We start from the raw sequence: 21,645 nt of genomic DNA on the forward strand, positions 1-21,645 counted from the left end.
TTGGAAAAACAAGCAGGGTCTCAGCAATAGCAGAAGTGTTCTGCAGGGAATCCCATGTGATTTGAAAATATTGGGTGAGAGTGCAGTGGGTAACAGTTATTACACGGTTATCCCAATATAACATGTCAGGGGTGCTGTCCTTAGCGGAGATGTTAAATGTAGTAAATCAAGACAAGTAACTTTCAGACAAGACAAACTTCATAAAGCTCCTGTTGGATCACCTGTGGAAGAGACTTTGGCTCGGCAGATAAAGCCTACATACCACTCAGCATATCTTCTCCATGAATATTAGTGTTTGTTTGGGAAAGCAGAGTATTACTATTTGTTACTAAAAATGCATTACTTGTCATGAAAGAGCAGCTTGAATCTCTGTGTACAGAGAGGGAGACAACATGTCACATCAAGAAGGAACTAATCTTTTACTATAGGATTTAGATAAACTCAGAAAAAAAAATCGCAGATGGTAAATTTTCCAAAGCTTTACTTCCAAGTTGTTCCATCTTCAATCAGGATGGTGAGGATTCTGCTAAAAAACAAGCCACAATACTAATTTACAGTAAACTCATGCTGTTTCAGCTGTTACAATGGCATCTATTCTTGAGCCACACCTGACACTTTACCTGGAAGATCTTATTGCCAAACTTGCACACTTTCACTTCCTCAGAAGGGATATATGAGACACACTCCTTACAGCAGTGATCATTGTTTTTATTGCATTCACCAGGAAATAAGCACCTCTTCTTGCATATCACTGTTGAATCCTAGGTAAAAAGACAAAAGGAAAATCAAGAAATCATCACCAAGATGTTTGTGCTCCTGTGTGTCCTTACCATGATGTTTCTGCTTGCTCGGTCATTGCATCCATTCAAGCTACAGCCCAACTGCTTTGAACAGGTCAGCTCAGAAAAAATAAAATTATTTACTGGATTAAGGGAATCTTTCATGGTCTGTGAAGCCAAAGCCACCTTGTACTTCTGTTGGCCTGCAAAATCTTACTGATTCTGTGACACTTTTATATTTTTTTTGCCTAGGTGCAGAAGTGCAATTGGTCACAGTAATGTTAGAAGAACTAAAAAAAACCCACTGCCCTTCAGCAGAGATATGGTATTATAGTTCACCATTTAGAAACTCCTCTTCCACTGAAATGCAAATTTAAAGAGGATCACATAATTTGACTAACTTCATTTTGCATCCTAGAGAGTCAGGCATCATGTCTCAGCTGAGGCAGTAAGTAACTTTTTAAAGTTTCCTAGCACAACTGCAAGTGCTCTTCAGATCATATTCTAGGAGACCACACAAGATGCCAAAGAAGCACAGTATCACGGTTTACAGTTCCACAGCCCTACAAATTACTGCTAAGCCAGACAACCACCAGCACACAACACCAAAGCACTGTGGACTTACCTTGCATGTACATACTGTGCAGTTGTCATAAATAAATGAGGACCCATTATCATACACATTGCTGTGGAAGAGGCAGCTTCCAAATGGGAGGTCAAACACTTTCCTCTGTCCTGAATATAAACAAATAGTAATAGAAACAGAATGTGGTTGAAAATATTTCATATTGTCAACAAAAATAGTAGGGCTTATTGTCACCAGACCAAATTCATACACAATGTGTCATTTTGCTATGTGTTTCCATTTTGGTGTGAAAAAAAGATGTACTTTTAACATTTCACTGTTCTTCTAGCACACACTCATCTGTACAAATTCTACCATGGGAGGGAATATAAATATGATTTATGGCATGTTTTTATTGGAAAAAGTCTTTCTTCTCCTTTTCATCATAAAGTGTACCGTGCAGTTTAAAGGAATAAAATGTAAGCACTGCAAACTCTCCGGGTAGGTACACTTAAACTAGTTTAAACAGTCTTTAACTTAATGCAGTAACTTATCAAATAAAGCAGCCTTTACTGGTTTTAGCATATCTACCTCAGGGGTTTACAGCAGCCAAACTAAATCAACTCAGTGGCACTGATGCAAAAAAAAACATAGGTGTTATCCCACCTCATTAAGATAGCCTGGTGTATCATATTCACACAAGGTTGCAAGAAATACAGGCATTTGCATCATTTTTGAGCAGAATGAGGGTAACACAAGATATTTAGTTTTCATAACCCATAAAATATTTGGGCTTCATCAGAGCAAGGCAAGGTTTAGAGCACTACATAGGGAAGGCAGCATCAATCTCAAATCCTTCCTGAAATCCTGCAATGACTTTCAGTTTCCAGTTGCAACACATGTTGTGGTTCTGCAAGCTTTTCTTATTCCTCAGTTTATTTCCTAGTAGGTTATTTTAAAAAAGTGACCATTACGATACATGAACACAAGCTCTTTACAAAAACTCATATGAAATCACTATACTTATCGTCCTCATTTTGAGTACCTTCCCCTGTTTACTTTTGGTGGCAGCCAACTAATAAGATCTTTTGTGAGTGGCTGCCAGTCTCTTGGCTTATCATTTCTGAGGCCTGATGTTAAATAGGCATTGGTTCTGAGGTAGGGAATGGCCACTGCAAGTACATACAAGAAGTGACTAAGTACTAGGCCAATACTTTAGCTCTCAAACTACCAGGACTTTGCATACTGTAATTCCTTCCCTTTTCAATAATTCTTAATAATGTTGAACAGCTTAAAAGGTTCCGTTTTCCTCTGAGATATAAGTGAACAAAAGGATTAGCAAACAGCAAAATCCAGGGGTTTTAACAAATCTAATGTCAAAATAGCTATTAAACAAATAGTTCTGAAATTATTGTTATTGTCCAGTTAGACACAATTTGAACATCTCTCTCTTGCAAATCAGCTACCTTGGACTAATCTGTTCTTGCATAACCAGCCTTCCTTTTACTGAATGTGCATCTTTCTGAAAAGGCTTAATTTTTCTTGCAGGAATGACAAATGAAATCAGTTGTGGATACTCGGTAGCCCTAAAAGGAACTGTTCTACTTCCATGCACCTCTTTTGGGCAAAGCTCATCCATAGTCCTGCCTGTAACAACACTTCTGCTGCTATACGTAGGGCCAGGACTTCAATCACATAACTTACGTAAACAAGTGAACAGAAGTCCAGTTCTCTCTCACAACCTCTTGCCATGCCTTGCAAACCACCCAGTACAATTCTGGGTGGCCAACCCAGTTCAAACAGTTGGTAAAAAAACACTGACAAAGGAGCTACCACTTTAAAAGTTGTGGTGGTGAAGATATTGGCTTAATGGCTGGCTTTGCTGGCTCATAACCACTATTTAAACTAATAATTCAAGTCCCAGTAGAGTTTACTGCATTCTTCTAAGCTATATACGCTGAGTATCAGGAATTCAACTGCAGGGAGGTCCTCCACATGATACTCAAAAAACCATGCCTCAGCATCCCTGAAAATATTTCTCTTTCCTGACTGCCACGAGTGTGCTACACATTCCTTGGCTCTACCTCCACCCAACATTTCCCTGTGAATAGACATTATCTGTTCACAGGTATATGACTTGTTTTAGAGAAAAGACCACATAAACTGAAAATCATTATTACTAGTGAACTCACAGGCTTTTACAGGAGGGGAAAAAAGAATCTGTAGAAAAATCTCCATGAAGCAGTCACAAATTAAAGCTGGGTTTTGAATGCCTAGATCAAGGAGAGGAATGTTCAGTTGGGAAAACCAAGGTGTGGAGAGGACAAGGGGATTTTACAGAGGGAAAGGAAAAATGTCCTCAGCCGAAACAGAAGCTCAGCATTTGGACTGTTCTCCTCTCCATTTCCTTCCTCTAGTGTATTACTCTAGGGTGCTGCAGTTAAGAGTTCCAGACAGATATTTAACTGTAGCACTTCTCAACTAGTAAATAAATAAATAGATGAATTCATGTTTGTTTCAAGCAGTCAAAACTATAAAATATTATGAGAAGGTGGAATTCTCTATGGCTTGCTGCCTCCAAGGCCAGACCTCTCTGTAAATCTAATCTAGCCCTGGAAACAGACTTTGGCTAGCTGTAAAGATATGGTCAAAATGTCAAAAGGTTTTTGTTGAAGAACTGAGAGTTATCAGCTCTGAAAAATTTCCAATCCTAGTTATAACCTCATAGACCAAATTAAAACTAATTTACTTGGTAGGATGTGACTGCTCCTTGTTTATGAAATAGAACGACACATAGAATCATTTTGGTTGGAAAAGACCCTCAAGATAATTGAGTCCAGCCATTACTCTAGCAATGCCAAGTCTACCTCTAAACCATGTCCCTAGAACTTCATTTACAAGGCTTTTAAACACCTCAAGGGATGGTGACCCAACCACTTCCCTGGGCAGCCTGTTCCAATGCCTGACAACCATTTCTGTGAAGAAATTTTTTCTAATATCAGATCTGAACCTTCCTTGGTGCAACATGAGGCCATTTCCTCTGGTCCTATCACTTGCTACTTGGGAAAAGAGACTGACATGCTAAGGAACATTAACCTGTGGTGTCTATGGACATGGTAAGAGCAAAGTAAGGACTCTCAAAAGGCATGGCCTTCCTTGGCACGACCTGGAAGAATTAGCCCTTCTTAAAGGCCTCTGACTTACTATTTTAAAAAGTGTTGGAAAGCTGTAATTGAAAATATTCCTGGCTGAAACTGTGATTTGACCTTAAGAAGGCAATCATGAGGCAGACTCCTGGGTCCCTGGCCTCTCTGACAACAGCTTCTAAGAATGCAATTTCAGTCCAGAAGTTTCCTCTGACCTGCATTTCCTCAAAACCAAGAATGCAAATGTACACTTGAATAAAGATATGAGAGGGTGAGGCCTTTTTCTTCTAGCAAATTCCAACAAAACATTTCCTCCCACGTCAACCTCCTTTGTGAAAGGTGCAATGAAGGTAGGAAATATCTCTATATTTGTCTCTCTAAGCAAGCCAGCTGGTCTATGCTCAAATGCTCTTCTGCAGCTGCATGCTTAGCACTACCCATCACAAACCTACATGCTGACCTCAAGTACATGTTTATACCCTTAGACTACAAATCTGCTGAGCAATACGTTCTCTTCCACCTCCCAGAATTTACCAGTGTCATGAAATACTGGTATAAAAGATGCTACACAGAAACATATAGTATTAATTACAAAATTCCCAGGAAAAACAAAAACACTCACCTAAGCATTTGGGGCAACACTGTCCAGCAGGAATATGACTGAGGTGCTGGGGACATGAGAGAATGGGGCAGACTTCTTGGATGCACTGTGTCCTTCCATCCTGAAGGAAAATAGGCTCAGTTAGAAAAAGAAAAAACACAGCAAACAAACAACCAAACAAAACAAAACAACAACCACAACCACCATAAAGCAAAATGTCAATGATTGCACACACCCCCACAGACCGGTAACAAGTCTTGAAAAGCCTTAGCCAAAGCAATATTTGCCAACAGAAATTTCTGCTTGCATCAGGCGTACAAGGAACATGTACAATGCTCCTTCAACAGTTTCTATATTGCTTGCAGAGACCTTGGTTTATTCATATTTTTCCATTCTCTCAAGAAAGGAAAGTAATAGTTGAAGAAACAGTGTCTTTCTATCTTATTTCTTGGTATGAGTATGAGAAAAACAGGGAGAATAAAATCTTTATCTATTGACCTTTCTGGATGTTCAAAAAAGTTATTGAGCAATTTTTTACATTACTGTTCACCTCCTGTGCCATGCCCTTCTAGGCTTGTCTGGGACAGGGATTAAGTGCTGAAGCAAGATGAGAGCAGGTGTTCTTCCACTATGTCCATGACCTCAGAAACCAAATAAGCCAAAATCACTTAAGAAAGCACATTCTTGCTAGCCTCCGAGCCCAACTATGCAAACTCAGAAGGTCTGCTTTCTTCAGAGGACTGAAAACCAAGAGATTATGAAATTTTTTGAATTAATGTGGGGGGCTGAGGGGGGTGGATGGAGAAGCAAATAGAGAAAAAATAAGCAACCTGGATTTGATATATACTATTGTACCAATGAATATCAGAAACAGGGAGAGGCAAAAAGCACAGCAAAGATGAAAGCAAAGAATATATGTCTATAATTAAGTCAGTCAAAAGAGATCTTTGTTCTCATTCTGCTCCACTGCCTGATTACTTCATTGTGCTTATATAATACCATGTTTAGCTCTGGACCCTCTACCAGCATGTGCTTCATAAGCTCATCGGGGTCCAGGTTGTTGAACTTAAAAACTTTAAAAACCTTTGTCTCAGCAAGAGAAATCAGCCCTTTTCATCTTACTGCCCTGCCTTATTTATCACTCAGAGCTGCAGGCTCATCCCAACAATAAGCTTTGTGTTCCTGGATGCTGTGATGGAAGACTTATGAACAGTCTCCTCCCACCTACATGCTGGATGCCTCTTGGGGCTCCCCGGGGAAAGATGGAAAAAGCTGTTCATTTTGAAGAGCTCTGTTGCCTGAAATGATGGTATGCCATTCCCCTCCTAATGGCCTCAGTGAATCATGTAAAAGCTTTTACATACAGGCAGACCCACATATACATTGTTATACAGAAAATAACATGCTGATTGTACCCCTGTCCTATCATAAGTTTTCAGGAACTGAAGTCTACCTGTCCCATGGGGCCACCAAAGCATCCTGAGTGCACATGGCTAAGGACTGCTCGTAATTCTTTCACTGTGGCATTCAGGAACACAGAGTTTATTGTAGACTGAAATGACTGCTCTAAATTAAGGGTCAGACCAGAAACTTGACAAAATGAAATGAATTCTTCACTGATGTTCCTTATGATGCTCAGGGAATAGTTCTGTGAAAAGAGACACAGGTGCAGAATAAAAGAGAAAATACCAAAGAAGGGCTCTTTGAAGCAGTTCCGTCATTCAGCCCAGGGTAAAAGGCTACAAGAAGACAAAGTTCAAACTTCGGTGACAATTCAGCAAATGGGAAAGCAGGGCATGGAGACCTCAGCCAGCCTGGTGACAGGATCAGTGATATATCCATGGAAGACAAATCAGTGTCCCAACGCATGGTGAGCACAGGTCCTTCCTTGCAATCTTGTTTCTGCATTTAATACTCCCACATCCTAGACCTCTGCAGAACTGCTCAGGAGTTTTGCTTCTCTGACAGACTGAATCAAAGCTCAAGCTTAGCACACTATGGAGACATCGTCTTTGCAACATGTATTTTTTTAAATACAAAATGCCACGGATAATGTTGATTATTTCTTCATTTTAGCCTTTTTTTTATAGCTCCTTTTCTACCTTTTGTACTTGCCCCTCCTCTGCACAAAACTAAGTCCAGTTGTGTCTCTTTACTGCACTGCTGCTCCCACTTCCAGCCTGTAATGCTACTTTTTTAGCACAAAACCATTTTCTACTTTGCTGTTGTCCCAGATAGGCTCTTCCAGCCTTCAGTATCATGACAGGGTAAAAGCTCAAGAACAGTCTGAAACAAATCAACCTGTACCATTTAAAGTAAGAATAATTCTACTTGCCTGACAGAGCTTAGAGAGAGAGCTCAATGGACACTGTGAGGAAATGTCAAAACCTACAAAATATTTCTATTTTCTTGAAAGACTCAGTCATTGCAATTCAAAACTCGCAAAGCATTCAGGATACCAGCTTTCAAAGCAGGATTAGCTAGTGCTGCCAGTCCTCTAAATTGCCTGGAATAGAGCTGCACAGGAAAAACTGTGCAAAAAGATGTCCAACAAAAAAATAAAGGGAACAAATAACTCCAGAGAACAAAATGATTAGGTCTGGACGGCCTAAGCCAGGGTGGGAACTGCACAGTAAACACCTTGCCTCACCTCCCAATTACATCTACAGCTTTTAGCTCACATTTCCCTGTTAACTGTAACATCTTCCAGGCAGCCAGAATATTCCAGGTTTGAAGCAACACCTTCCAGTAAAACCAAACCTGAACTGGAAGCCAGCACAGACCAATAAAGTAGAAGTGACATCTGCTTCCTGTGAGAAATGCTATTCAAGAGCTAGGCAAATAAATCCTTGAGCGATAGGTATGTGAAGCCTTAATCAAGGAATGCTGCTGTAGTCCACAGTCCTCTGGAGGTAACGGATTTTGTAACAAATCTACAGTCTACGATGAAAAGACTCACTTTCCACACCAGAGACAAGCAAAACCACTCCTGCTGCCACCTCATATCTATAAAACAAAGCAAGCGGCTCCCTGGCATCATTTCAGAGGACAGTATGGACTGAGGTATTATCTCATCTCAGTAACTTTCTTAAGAGGTAGAAGAGAGAGTAAGATAAAATAGCACTTTTTAACTCTCCCACAAGACGTCCATCTTGGAGAAAGATGACAACAAATCTTTCCTAAAACAAAAGCATGAAGCTAATCCAGCTACCCATCCATCCACTTCTGCCAAGTTCCCACCTAGGCTATGATACTTGACTGTTCAATAAGGGCAGAAGAAACTTGACAGAGTTGAGAGATGCACCCATCCAGGCTGTGGCTGCAGTGCAGTTTCTTGGCAGGCTACCCACATGTCCGCAGCACAGCACATATGCAGCTTGTGTGCTAGGACAGATGGAGAGAGACATGCCTGCTGAAAACACTATCTGTCCAAAACCAGGTTGGGAGCTTGCTGCAGTTCATTTCCAAGAGCCTTGGGCTTCATCTGTCATAAGAGTGAGAACAGTGACCACCAACAGCAGAGCTGCTCTTGTCATAAGTAGATTTTTAATGCACTAAGATAATCTCAGGAGGACAGAGATTTACACACTCCCAATTTATTTGCTACTGATAATGAATTCATCTAAACTTAATAATATTTATATACATGTTACTTAATGTTAAAGGTTAACTTCAGCAGTATCAAGAACCATGTTTCTTGTGGGCATCTCACTTTCAGGCTTTTTCTCTGTGCTTTATTGAAGCTATAAATCATCTAAAAAAGATTTCTCCTCAGTTTTGCCCTGTGTTCACCTTGTGCTTGAAAGAGTCTGCTAGTTCCTCAACAGAAGTAAAATTTCCATTGATTTTGCAGAATATTTTGTCTAAGTGCTAGCATTAGGATTCAGCCCACAGTGGATTGTAGGCATTTATTTTTAACTTTTACTCTAGAAGAAGTGTGAAAGGTTTCATTTGATACCAGTGAGGCTATCCTTACAGGGTGAAAAAAGGAAAAATTATAAAGAATATCAAAATTGCATTTCTCTCAACTCCAGGATACATATTCCAGACATTGAGAGCAAGGTCAGATGTATACTGTAGCCTCAGCAGGGGTTGCTGTACAAACTAAGACAGATGTTCAAGGTTGTCTTCAGCTATGAATAAAGATTTTATGCCACCAGCATGAAAAATACCTTTGAAGTTCAACAGGGTCACTCCTGAGCGAGTCTGCTCCATGCCAGTGGCAAGAGAAGCCAAATAAACACACAACTGTATGACTGTCTTCAACCGCTCTAGCACAGTGCAGATGACTACAGCCACCATGAACATATTAAGAGACATTATTATTTTTGTGACAGCAATGGCATAAAGGCAATGAATAGAAATCTGCTGATAAAGAGATGGACGTATCTTTTGATATTCAGATAATGATGAGTATTACCATTCTGGGGGAAAAAAAAAAAAAAAAGAAAAAATGAAGGCATACCAGGACTCCTTCACTACACCAGGCTTCTTACATGAATTGGATAGTGAATTGGTCTGCATACACTAGAAACTCTGTCTGACATCTTAACTACTATGTGATCAAAATGCTTCCACTACCTCCCAAATGTAAAACAGGTCAGCACCATGTACTATGCAAACATCTTCAAAACACCCCTGGAACCGCATGCTTGTAAACCCATCCCTTGAGTTTACAATCAGATGTGCAGTCCGTGACTCATCATATATAATAAGTAGACTTCAGGCACAGAAGTGAGGGGACACCGTATTTAGAGTATGGTTTTAATCAGGAAATAATATAGGTGCTCTCTCCCAAATCAGATGAAAGACACTTGTTCTTATAAGAACACTGGTGGAGTATGTGGCAGACAGCCTCTGGGAGTAACTTCACCCTTACACAGTATTTCAGGGTTCCTGAAATAGCCATGTCATGCACAGCAAGAGCTCCCTGGAAAGGTCACGGAGGTGAGAAGGTTTTTAGGAAATACACAAAGCAGCAAAACAGTTCTCAGTATGAAAGCAAATGGCATATCAATCAGTTAACAGATAGACAAGCCAGAGCTTCCCACATCACTGCAGCCTGATCCATTGTCTAGACAAGTATTTTTTAAATGTTTCTTTAGAAGGTATTGGATAAGATTCAGAATAAGGAGATCTTGAGCTTCAGTTCAAAAAAGCAGGTATTTATACTGTCTTGTGTGTGCTAGATCATTAAACTCTGGATCTAGATCTCAAACTGGATTTTTGCTGGGGTATCACTGCTATAGGAAGACTTTAGAAAGCGGTCCTAGTGCCAGTCTAAAGCAGTTTGCTATGAACTGCATGTGCGGCCAATGCTCAATAGAGCTCTCCTTCATTTTAGTACCAGACCATGCACATGAGTGTGGATATAAAATATTATCTTAAATGTCTTAAATATGAGCTAAAATCTATGCAGATTAGAAATGGTAAATTGAAAGATTCTTATGAATAAATTTCTAGAGCAAGGGCACAATTCTTAAACTATCATTTCCCTCTGTCTTCTCTCAATCTGATGCAAAGTCGTTCCTTGACACAGCCAAGAGAAGCCTAAAGAACTCCCTTTATTTTTAACAGGTAAGAGTTTGACTCTACCATCTCCCCCTTCCTGTGCAGTCTTATGAGTAGTTAGGTCTATTATGTTATCAACAAGATGTATTAATAAGAAAGTTCAATTAGTTGTCTACTACCAACGTGAATTCCTGTTCCCAAGCTCCTAGCAAATTCCAAGTGCAGTTGCAAGTGTCACAGAGTTAGAACATCTTGACTTAAAACCAGGAACCAAAAAGCCTCCCCCTTTTGGAGGTTAATCTGCATGTATCCCACTGCTGACGAATTATCTAAATTAACCATTAGTTAGTAGTTTAGGGCAAGATGAAGCCTCTAAAATACTGTCATGCTTTCTATCACCCAAATACCATGTGTACAAAGTGACTCATGTAAGTGAAAAATTGTTCCTTTAGGGTACATGTAAGCCAGTCTAATCTTTCCATCTATTCCACTTCCCGAGAGTCACATTTCCTGGGACTGCTTAGATGAAGAAAAGGAATTTTCTCTTTTTCAGAAGGAAGTGATGTGCTGTGTTTGTTTGCAAGTGCATGTCTGAAATAGCAGAGCATCCTCCTAGAGAGTGAAATACGCTGTCCTGGGGTATAGCTCTCCACTTCGAAATCAGACTGCTGGGGAGCTGCTGGTCCTGGTTCTTTCAAATTTCAAAACAATTTGCACCGACTCTCCCAAGGGAGGTGATGGAGGACCAGGGTATTTACTGCTGTGGGTGAAAGGGAACATTCTGGAAAATGAAATCTTGGGTTGCACAGTAGCTTTGTTTAAGTATGCACAGGCAGAGACACTGCTCCTAAAATTTCACAGTTACTGGAACTGTAGAAAGGCTCCTTGGGGAAGGTCACACAGTGCTCTGCTCTCAGCTGGGGGACTCAGCACAACCAGCACTTGGTCATATTTCTCTGCTCTAATAGCACTGTGCAGAAGTGTTGCTGGGATTATGTTGCATCTGGCTTCACAATCCAGCTGAAATCAAATCGCTCCCTGACCCAACAGCCTAGCTGCAGAGTCTAGCAGCTGAGCAGCCAGCAGTCCTCTCCCCTCCAGAGTCTGCACACTGAGCTCTTGGCTATGTTGAAAGCAATGTTGTAAATATCCCTTCTTCACTTGGAAGCCTTGAAAGGTTTAATCGCAGTGTGTACTTTTCCCCCTCTCAGGCTGATTTCCTAAGAAAAGAAGACTTACGCAGGCACAAACCAGGCACACCTGTAGCTTGTGAATCCCTGATCAGCTCCAGCCACAAATAATCAAGGGACTGCTCCCTGATCAGCTCCAGCCACAAATGATCAAGAGACTGCACTGAAAAAGGTATCTAGAGATAACCAGCAAAAATTAAAACGACAGTAAGATCTCAAAGACATTAAGTTCCTACAAGTTTTGTCAAAACCAGACTGCTTCAGAGAGTACAGGGCCCCCAGTTTCCTTCCAGGAAGGCAGCAGCTGGCTGTCCAGGCAGCATCTCCCAGACCTACTGCCTTTTGCTTGGTGCACCTCAAACACCTTTGTTGGCTGTGTAACTATCCAAGGAGCTATTTTCAGCAACAGAGCATCACTTCTCAGAATATTTTTCCCAGCAAGAGAGCATCTAAAATGTTATGTTCATTTTCTCAACGTTACAGACAATGCTCAGTGTTACATAGCAGATTAGTTGCCATCATCTCAAATCCAGCTTTTCCTCTGGTCTAAATCCTTTCACATCACCTCCATCCCTTGCTGTCATTTCACACACTTACTAAACAAACTCTCTTTCCTGCTGCAGGTCTCATTAAACTGATCACTGTCACCATGCCTTATGTAGTCCATGCTGGGTATTAGTATCAAAAGGCTTCAGAATTCTGAAATTAAAACTAGCTCTTTATTAAGAGAGATCCTTAACAGAAATGCTGCAACCATAGGTACCACTGCACATATCCTCGACACATTTTGGTGTTTCCTATAAGCTAGACATGTTTCTATAGGCTGTGATCCCCCTGTGATTTCCCCACAAGTTGCTGCACAGGGCACACCCAAACAGTGCCAAGTCATCCTTCTGAATGCTACAAGGGAAAACAGAGAAATGGATCTAGCCATACAGCACTCACTATAGCACAATGCCTTTCAGTAATGCTGGAGGTTAAAAGACATATACCTGGCGGAAGAGGTGGATTTTAAGACAGGATGCAGGCAAGGACTGCTTCAAAGTTCATACAAATCAGTGGGAGTCTTTCAGTTGATTTTCAGTTCACTTTGGATGACAGCATTTTGAACAAAAGTCCTGAAAGTTGCACAGGGTAGTGGTGAAAAATGAGCCAAGACAACCACTTCGGTAGGAATGGGCCACGATGGCAGCCCCACACTGCAGAAAGGGGCAGAGCTCTGCAGCACCTTGGGGGTAAAGAGCAGCAGCATCCTGGGGACAGCAGAAGGGAAACAAAGCCATTGGCAAGGAAATGGTTCTGGCATGCCACTGCAGGAGAGAGTTCAGCTATTCATGATTAATTTAGCTGTTACAACAGAGGTCTCCAGTGACTATGGAAGCTTTGCCGTGAGCCACACAATTATTTATTTCTCTTCTAGAAAGAACTGTTTCTATGAAAAACTGCAATAAAACATGTTATGCTGGAAACCATCTGTCGCCAGAAAAACTATTAAAAACCACTAACAAGCTTCTTCACCTTATTCATGTCCCATCCCAGATAGTAAGAAAGTTAAAGTTAAATGCAAGGGACTTTCCTAACTTCAGTTATTAGAAGCAGAGCAGTAGCTCTGTAAAGCAGGTCCTGGCTTCTTGCAGCCATGACTTTTTCCCTGAATCAGTTGGAGGCTGCTTTGTTTTCATTGGCATCAAGAACACATGAAGCACAGTCCAGTGGGTGTACAGTTGTGTATACACCACCAGTGCATTTGCATAATGTTTCAAAGTCCTGACTCGATGCTTGCAAAATGATGGTCACTGCCACAATGTGTTTATATAAATAGCACTTGCTTTTCATAAGATAAACTTGCACAAAGGTTTTCTTTTGTTTTGTGTTTTCTTCTTTTACTGCAGCATGAGTGTGTGATGCTACCTTACAAGCTTTTTTTGCTATGTCCTACAGTAAACAGTACTCCTATGAACTACATACTTTGGCAGCTATTGGCGACTACCTTCAGCCCCACTTCCAGTTCCCACATTACAGCTCAGGACTGGCCTCCCTTCTGAGAACAGGTTTTCCTTCTGAACAGTCCATTTGCAGAGATACACAGTTATTAAATCCCTCCAGTGTTCCCAGCATGTTTCTTGCACACACAGAATACTGGTACCATTGTGGTCCTGAGAAAGGTGACAATTCAGACTCTCACTTCATCATCATTCTTCAAAATACTTGGTCATGAGTAGAAACTCTACAGATGTATCCGTACAGCTTCGCCTTAGAGTATTAGTTTTAAATAAATTGCCTGAAGTTATCTGCAGGACTATATTGCAAGACTCAAGTGAATTAAATCTCCGAGTGCCCAAATGCTGACATCTGGCATTTAGATACAAAATAAAGGCTTTATTTTCAGTGGTACAGACACTTTCTTGTAGACAATATGAACTTCATTTCATTGCATGGTTTGAAGCTTCATTTTTGGGGGGTTCAAATGTATAAACAAGGTCATGAATAAAACTAACTAGGGTTGTTCTTGGAAGAAGAAAAAAGCACATAATTTAGAAGAAGGTCCCTACACACCTGAATTTGGAAAAGTTGTTACTAGGTCAAAAGCTGCCAGAATAGCCCGCACTAAGTCACTGTTCCATTCACAGGCAAAAAGAACAAATCTCCTTCAGTGATTCAGGGCAATGAGGTATTGGAGAAGTTGATATTTAATCCTTCACTGGCTGTTTCTACAATTTACAGATGCCCTTGCCTGAAGGTTTGATGATAAAGCACATTGATATCTGTAGAACATCCATGGTAAAATAAATCATACTGTTGCAGTTAGGATGCTACTTCTAGCTTTTTACAAGCCCTTTATACATGTATGTACCCTCCTTAAACATTATGCTCCACATACACTGCTGAGGTAACCTCAGGAAGTATAGGATTACACACACACTGCTTCCTTAATGCATCCATCAAAGGTTTTCATTAACAGGAGATCCTGTTTGTCCTAAGCACTTAGCAAAGAGAGTTAAAAATATACTTCAAAGCATTATGCAGACTTCAGCAAGAGAAAGTGCTAAACTACAGGTCATTCAGAAGATTTCTTGGAAATAAAATTTTAGGAAAACTAGGCTACCTTTATGAAACAAGTAGATTACAAAACTGTTCCTACAGTGAAACAGTTACAGAGGTAGCTTCCATCTACCTGAAGTGGTATAGGATTAGACTTACTGTACACCAATAGTATTTTTCCATAGTAACATCCCTAATACCACACTGCACAATTCCACTACTTCGTATTACCTAGAGCTGTCCCTCCACAGAGATCTGGCTTGGCTTTACTTCAGGACAGGGCACACTCTGTCTTGTGATCAAGGGAAGTTACACATTTTAGTCCTAAACACAAGCCTGAGTAAGGGGTGCTGAGGAATCTGCAGCTCTCCAGGAATGGCCTTGGGAAGCACTTTGGTTAGGAATCATTTACAAGTCACAATTTCTCTACTGCTTTCTCCTTCCTCCAGGGCTAATGACTTACAGAAGTATCATCAACAAATTCTAACATTTCCCAGTCCTGGCTAGCAAGACTGATAGGGGAGTCACAGTTCCTTCCCTTCCTTCCTAGCTTGCAAACCATCTGCACATGCATGGAGAAAGGCTAGATAAAACCCTAAGAAGCCCATTGCTCCTTCGCACCCCTGCATAGACCATGACACACACTCAGGTCTCCCCTGTGTTTTCTTCCAATTTTTCCCAATAAAGTTCATATCCAGCTACTGCTTTTCATTTATGGGTGGGGTCCTTTTGCTAATTACTGGTTTCTCATTGGCAGCAATACATCTGTAAAAGGCTGATGCCCAGATCTATAAAGATCACAGGTTCCTTAGGCATGATGTAGAGCCTACAGAAATGTGGATTTAACCATTTAGGAAACTATAGCATGCCAGGGCTGGCTAGATTTTGGCCAGGCCATCTCTTCTGGCACCTGCTTAAAGTCCTGCTGCTGTTCTTGTGCAGGATCAGCACTACTACGTTAAGCCCATCAGCCTGGCAATTTTCTCCAAGCTAAGCTCACATGACATTCACAAACTGGATAGTCTTCTATCTAAATTCTTTGCAAGGCCATATACATAGGCAATGTTTAGGTCACAGAAAAACTTCATTCAAAAAGGCTGCCAGAGGATTTGGAAATGCTTGTATCTACCTTTCTCATAACATCTTGCTAAACAAAGCACTTCCATAGCCATAGAGAGGCACAGCCCAAGGAGAAGGCACTCCATCGTCCTCTTGATAAAGCCACAACACTGAATCATCAAAAATTAAATGGTCCATATGGAACCATTAGGTGATCTAGAAAGAAGGATTCTGTTTCTGGAGCCTAATGAAGAGGCCATATTCTCTAAAGGAACAATTTTTCACATTCTGGGACTTCTTGCACAGGAAGATCTTTCAGCATTTTATATTTCAGAAAATACTTAAAACGTATTAAGACTAAGAATGGGGGTCACACCAAATGCAAATTACAAGGCATTCTCATATTTGGCTTACTGCCTCATCATCAAAAGTCACTAGTAGTCTCTAAGAGAGATCATAAGCAAGCAAATAAAATTTAGTTTTGGTTGCAAGTGCAGGTCTCTCCTTGGCCCTGTTAAGTCTCCTTTGTACCTGTCTAATGATGTAAAATGGTCTTACAATCAGTGCAAAGTGACTCATTGAAGATTCCTGTAGGAAATAGAATCATACATTTTTATGTGTAGGATTTGTTGAACTACTGGAAAGAAGCAAGTTAATTAGCAAAGACATTTGAAAAAAAAGTGAATTATTTATACTGTAACCCTCATCCCACTGGCAGAGAACTTTGATAATTTACTTCTCCAAAACTTCTTGTCTTTTTTTTTTTTTCCCTACTCTTTCATTTCTTTTAACATGCTCCTGAGATTACAATCCAAAACTCTCTGCTCAGCAAATTTTCAGCATTTGCAGTGTTCTCAGGTGCATGCACTTCCAGTTATTAACCTTCCATTTACTCATTCTGGCCTTGCAAAGAGGTTTTCAGATAATGTGAGAAAGTGTCATTTGAAACTATTCTAAAGCAGAGAACAGTTATGCACTCCAATCTATTATTGTAAATTAAAACTAAAGGCACCTATACCTTTCAGAATGATACAATATTTTTATTATTTAAAAAACAGGCCCATCATATAAAACAGCTGCCATGTTTATTTAGATAAGTGCTCCTCCACTCTTATAAGCAGAGGCTGATGACAGATGTGTTTTCAAGGCAAAAATATTAACTCTAGAAATGTCAGCATCTGCTTCTTTTCAGGATAGCCTTACCGATTCACACATCATTTTTCATCTACAAGGAGGGTTTCTTTTTTTCTTACAGAGAATCTCAAAACACAGGTGTAAATTACTGGTCCTGAGGCCTGACAGTTTTATTAGCATGTCACTGGTGCTACACTTGTTAGGTCTGATCAGACATAGAGAGCGGCTGGTTTCCATGGCCCGTTCCTCGTGGGATGAGAAAGGTTTGTGCTTCCCCTGCAGGAATTTTCCACCTGACTGCTCCATTTCTTTGAAGCAGTATTTGCTAAAGTTACGAGATGTCATACAAAAGCACTGTACATAGTTCCTGGAGCTACTAGAAAGAGAAAAATACAAGACTTTTCTACTGAATTCAAGGAGTCCAGCCTTCTAGCTCACACAGCTAGTATTCTATAATTAAGTTTCATGTATTTAGTAGCATAACTGTTCTGCTTTTAGTCATGTACATAGTACTGTTAGTAGATAGAGCAGATGAAGCCCTATACCTTACTCACTACATACACATGGAGAAACCTCCTACATCTTTAGCCTACACCAGAGGAGCTCTGCAGTACTCACATTGCCTCCCAGATAAATGCATGCCAAAAGAAAATATCACTCAAGGATAATTATGTACAATCAAACCATGAACAGATAGATGTATGATCAAACAGCAATTAGAAGGTGGCTGCTAACCATCAACAATTCAAGACAAATCATCTTCCAATCAGTGACCAATTAGAACAAATTGGAGCAGTAAGAATGAACCACACTAGCTAAAAAGTCCCTCTGTGCAAAATTTGCATACATGCCACTAGCCTGTGCCACTTGAGACCCAGTGACTATCCAAGACTTTTCCACAGCACTGGCAGACATGATAAAGGATTTACCACTTGAGACCAACACCTGGCACAACAGGGAGGAGCCAGGTGTGCTACTCAATGGCACAAAAATGCCCACGTTGAATAACCAAAAGCTGTCCTACCCTGAAGGGTAGCTGTTCTCCACAGCCAGCTATCTTCAATTCAGACTATGCTCAGGTTGTAATGCTAGACATTTTAGTGACAGTAAGACCTCCCCAGCATGACTGCACAGAAAAATGCTGAGAAATCCCCTCATTTCAACATTTTGAGCTGGCCAGAAACGAGACACCGCTCCTGACTTGCCTGCAGGCCACGTTGACCTCTTAGCATGGCACTGTACCTAAGTGACACATGCCAGAAGATGAGCTGAGAATGTGAAGCTGACCACATCCATGATAGATGTTCATACAAAATGCTGTTGCTAAATGACTTAACAAAATTCTCCCAGTTCTCCTTGGAGTCAGGCAACGCAGATCTTCTGTATATAATGTATTTACCTAGGTACAATGTGCTGGAGGCTCTAACCATAAATAAAAAGCCAAAAGACCAAGTTCTTGCCCAAGCAGCTCTGAGATCTATTTAGGTAACAAAAAGCCAGAGAAAAAATGAGAAGCAGCTTAACAAAACTGCAACTGTAACTGCCCTGTAAGCTTTGTGATTTCTTTGTTTGCTTACATGCTTTCAACAATTTATCCTGCTTTTCCTCCTTGGCAAAAACATTTTTACAGATGGGGCTAAAAATAGCAGTGGATGATAGAACAGAGGACCAAAGAAGATAAGTGTTGCCAAGTGAGCCTGCATGAGGTCTCTGCAATTCTGTGTCCAAGTTAAAGTGATATTAGAGTAGCCATTGCTAAAGGCTTTCTATTTTTTCTCTTTTTTTGTGGGTGACAAGCACTTCTGTCATTTGCTATGCTTAATATTCCTGAACTCTTAATTTCTAGGATCAAAAAAGTGTTTACTTTAAAAGAAAAAAAAAAAAGTTATTTTGACTGACATTAAGCTGATAATTTTTCAGTAACACCAGAGGAGCCTGACTGGAAATTCCATTTTGTTTGTAGTTCAAAGATTCTATAGGGATATTATTTTCAAAATAATTACTTTTTTTTTTTTTTTTAGAGAACATGTCTTTTCTCTCATGCATTTTCAGAAAAAGATGGGTTTGAATTTTTTGCAAGTGGAAGCACAACTCTGTCAAATCCTGCACACTTTTAAGTCCTGGTTCGGATTTGCAAAACATCACATTTTGAGATTAGATAAAAAGGTTATTTTTCTCCTTGAGACTTCCATTTCTCCCAAGGTCTATGTAAAAATCATGCAATAAGGTTATACAGATGCTAATCTGCAAGCGCAAACTGTCTTCCCCAGCACTAATTAGGATGTATGCAAAGGGAAAACCAAAGCAAATCTACTTGGAAGTCTACTCTGCCTTTCAAGGAAGGAAAGTTTAGCAGATATTTTCAGTGGTTGAGGATGGCCATCAAACTCCATGTGCCAGGCATTCTCCAGGTGGCATTAGCAAGAGACGTCTCCTAGGAGAGGAGGCATAGGGGTCTTGTTTTGGCATAGGCATGACATGATTTCTTCCTATGACATGAATGTAAAAGAAGCAGCAAAATAAGGATGAAGAGAAATTCCTACTGGGGACAACCCTCAAAATGCAGCTTCCTCTTCCCATGACATTTAAGAAAGTACATGAAGCAAGAGGATTGTCTTTCAAGTGAAGACACAGAAAAAATGCATCACTCAATAGATAACAACACTACATTTTGTGTGTGCGTGAGACCTCCCCCCTCAACTCACTTCTTCTGTTTTAAAGAATCTGAAGTAACTAAAATAAATGTAAAGAAAAAGGGATTACTTTGCAATTTCATCTTCCTCCTAAATGTGAAACACTTGCTTAGGAAGGGTTTCTCTTCAAAGCCAAATGAAATCTTCTCTGTATTATCCCTTCCATCCATAGCCCTCTCAAACTTTCTTAATTAATTTTACTGCTGGTTTCAAAGAGTTCTCCAAGTTGGCTCAAATCCCTTTAGATCACATATCAGCGTTAGCAACAGAAGATATATTACAACTCTCTCTTTTTCCTTTTCTCCCCCTCTTTCTAGGAGGAAGCAAGGAAGGATGATCAGTCACGTTATCACTCTGGAGTATGAGGCAACTACTGTATCTGAGACAAACTCTGGACTCCGCATGTGTAATTTTTACACACAAAATTAACTCATTAGATGCTACATTTGTTTTTTTCTTTTTTCCCTTTAGCTTTTTTTTTGGGGGGGGGGGGGGTGAGCGGAGGGGGGGATGGGAGCGGGGGCAGTGGCTAGCAAATCCTAAAGGAATCAGTCTATTCCATAATAATCTCATCAAGCCAAGACAGGTCTGAATTATGTTTCTTTTTTCTTCCTTCTTTCCAGCTTTACTGAAAGGCTCAAAAAAAAATTCACTTAGATTTTCAAAAACACCAGAACTCTTACATAGATACAATGGACTCTGTGTAAGTGGGACCATAGACAGGATATTTCCTAATGCAAGGATTTTTCAAGAAAGGTCCAGGAGCTTTCCAGTGTAGTCAGGTGAAGTTTTACAGCCAAATTCACACACAGCATAAGGTAATGCTACTCTAGTAATGGCAATTTGAACATAGGGAAATAACAGCTCCTTATACCAAAGCTGAATTTGACAGAAGTGATTTTAATGGATTCTTTTTCTGAAGTAATTATTCACTCTTTGTTCCTAAAAGAGTGAAAGAGAGGGAGGGAGGGAAAAAAAAAAAAACTGTACAGATGTCAAACACTCATAAACAGGGATTATTCTATTTTGGTGCAAATTCTTTGCAGATTGCACCATGCATTTGTCCCATTTGCAAATTCATTAAAAGAGAGAGAAAAAGCATTTTTTTTCCCCCAGAGTGAAACTTTGTAATTACAAGCAGGGTTTCAGAGTGACACTAGAGTGACACATAATGAAACAGAAATCCAACATTTGCAGTTATTTTTAAATGCAGCATACCAAGCAAAAAAAATGTCTGCAGTATATGTTGAAGAGAATTACTAAAGCTCCTCTCCATCAAAAATCAGAAGAACCAAGAGCACTATAAAATTAACAGTTAACATATTTTTAAGGCAACACTTCAGTTGTGAAATTTCAAAGGAAAAACAGCAGTTCCTCCCTTTTCTTACTCTTGCTAGTAATGCTCAAAAAGATATCTGCAACTTCCACTTCTCCATGTTTCTAATCCACCAAGACTGTTTAAAAAATAATTATTTTATATGGAGCATTTGATCAGATGGAAGCAAAATGAAAAGGATGGAAAACCTGAAGTAAGCTATTTTTTAACTAATGTTTATTTGGACTTGAAATTTAAAAATGAAAATAGTTGAATTGGGACACATTGTTGGGTATTTGTTGCTGAGCAGCCTGTGTGGCACTTCCTTGTTAGGAATCTCTGGGGCTGGCAAAAATTCCTCTCCAATTCATCCTTGTTGCTTTTCTCTCAGTTGAAAAGAGTGTTTCTTTCATTTCTCTGGTCTCTCTTGGAAAACCAAAGGCCATAAAGGCCCTCACCACTGTATTTGGCAGCTTATGGCCTGGATGGGTGTACTCTTTAATGGATAAAGAACTGGCTGGATGGCCAGGCCCAAAGAGTTGTGGTGAACAGAGCCAAATCCAGTCAGCGGCCAGTCACAAGTGGTGTTCCCCGGGGCTCAGTATTGGGG

At 40.1% G+C, this 21,645-nt stretch overlaps 1 protein-coding gene across 1 annotated transcript in view; it reads right to left on the reverse strand.

The window, feature by feature from the left end:
- The window catches only part of BMPER (BMP binding endothelial regulator), a gene marked incomplete at both ends in the record, with an annotated part of 145,674 nt that overhangs the window by 66,686 nt on the left and 57,343 nt on the right, over positions 1–21,645 (reverse strand). The window contains 3 exons of the mRNA XM_080339243.1: positions 621–761; positions 1,405–1,514; positions 5,113–5,212. Coding sequence (XP_080195369.1) covers positions 621–761; positions 1,405–1,514; positions 5,113–5,212 — 351 coding nt within the window. The remainder of the gene's footprint in view (positions 1–620; positions 762–1,404; positions 1,515–5,112; positions 5,213–21,645) is intronic.

The sequence above is a fragment of the Nesoenas mayeri genome (assembly GCF_963082525.1).
Source record: "Nesoenas mayeri genome assembly, chromosome: 2".
Lineage (NCBI taxonomy): Eukaryota > Metazoa > Chordata > Aves > Columbiformes > Columbidae > Nesoenas > Nesoenas mayeri.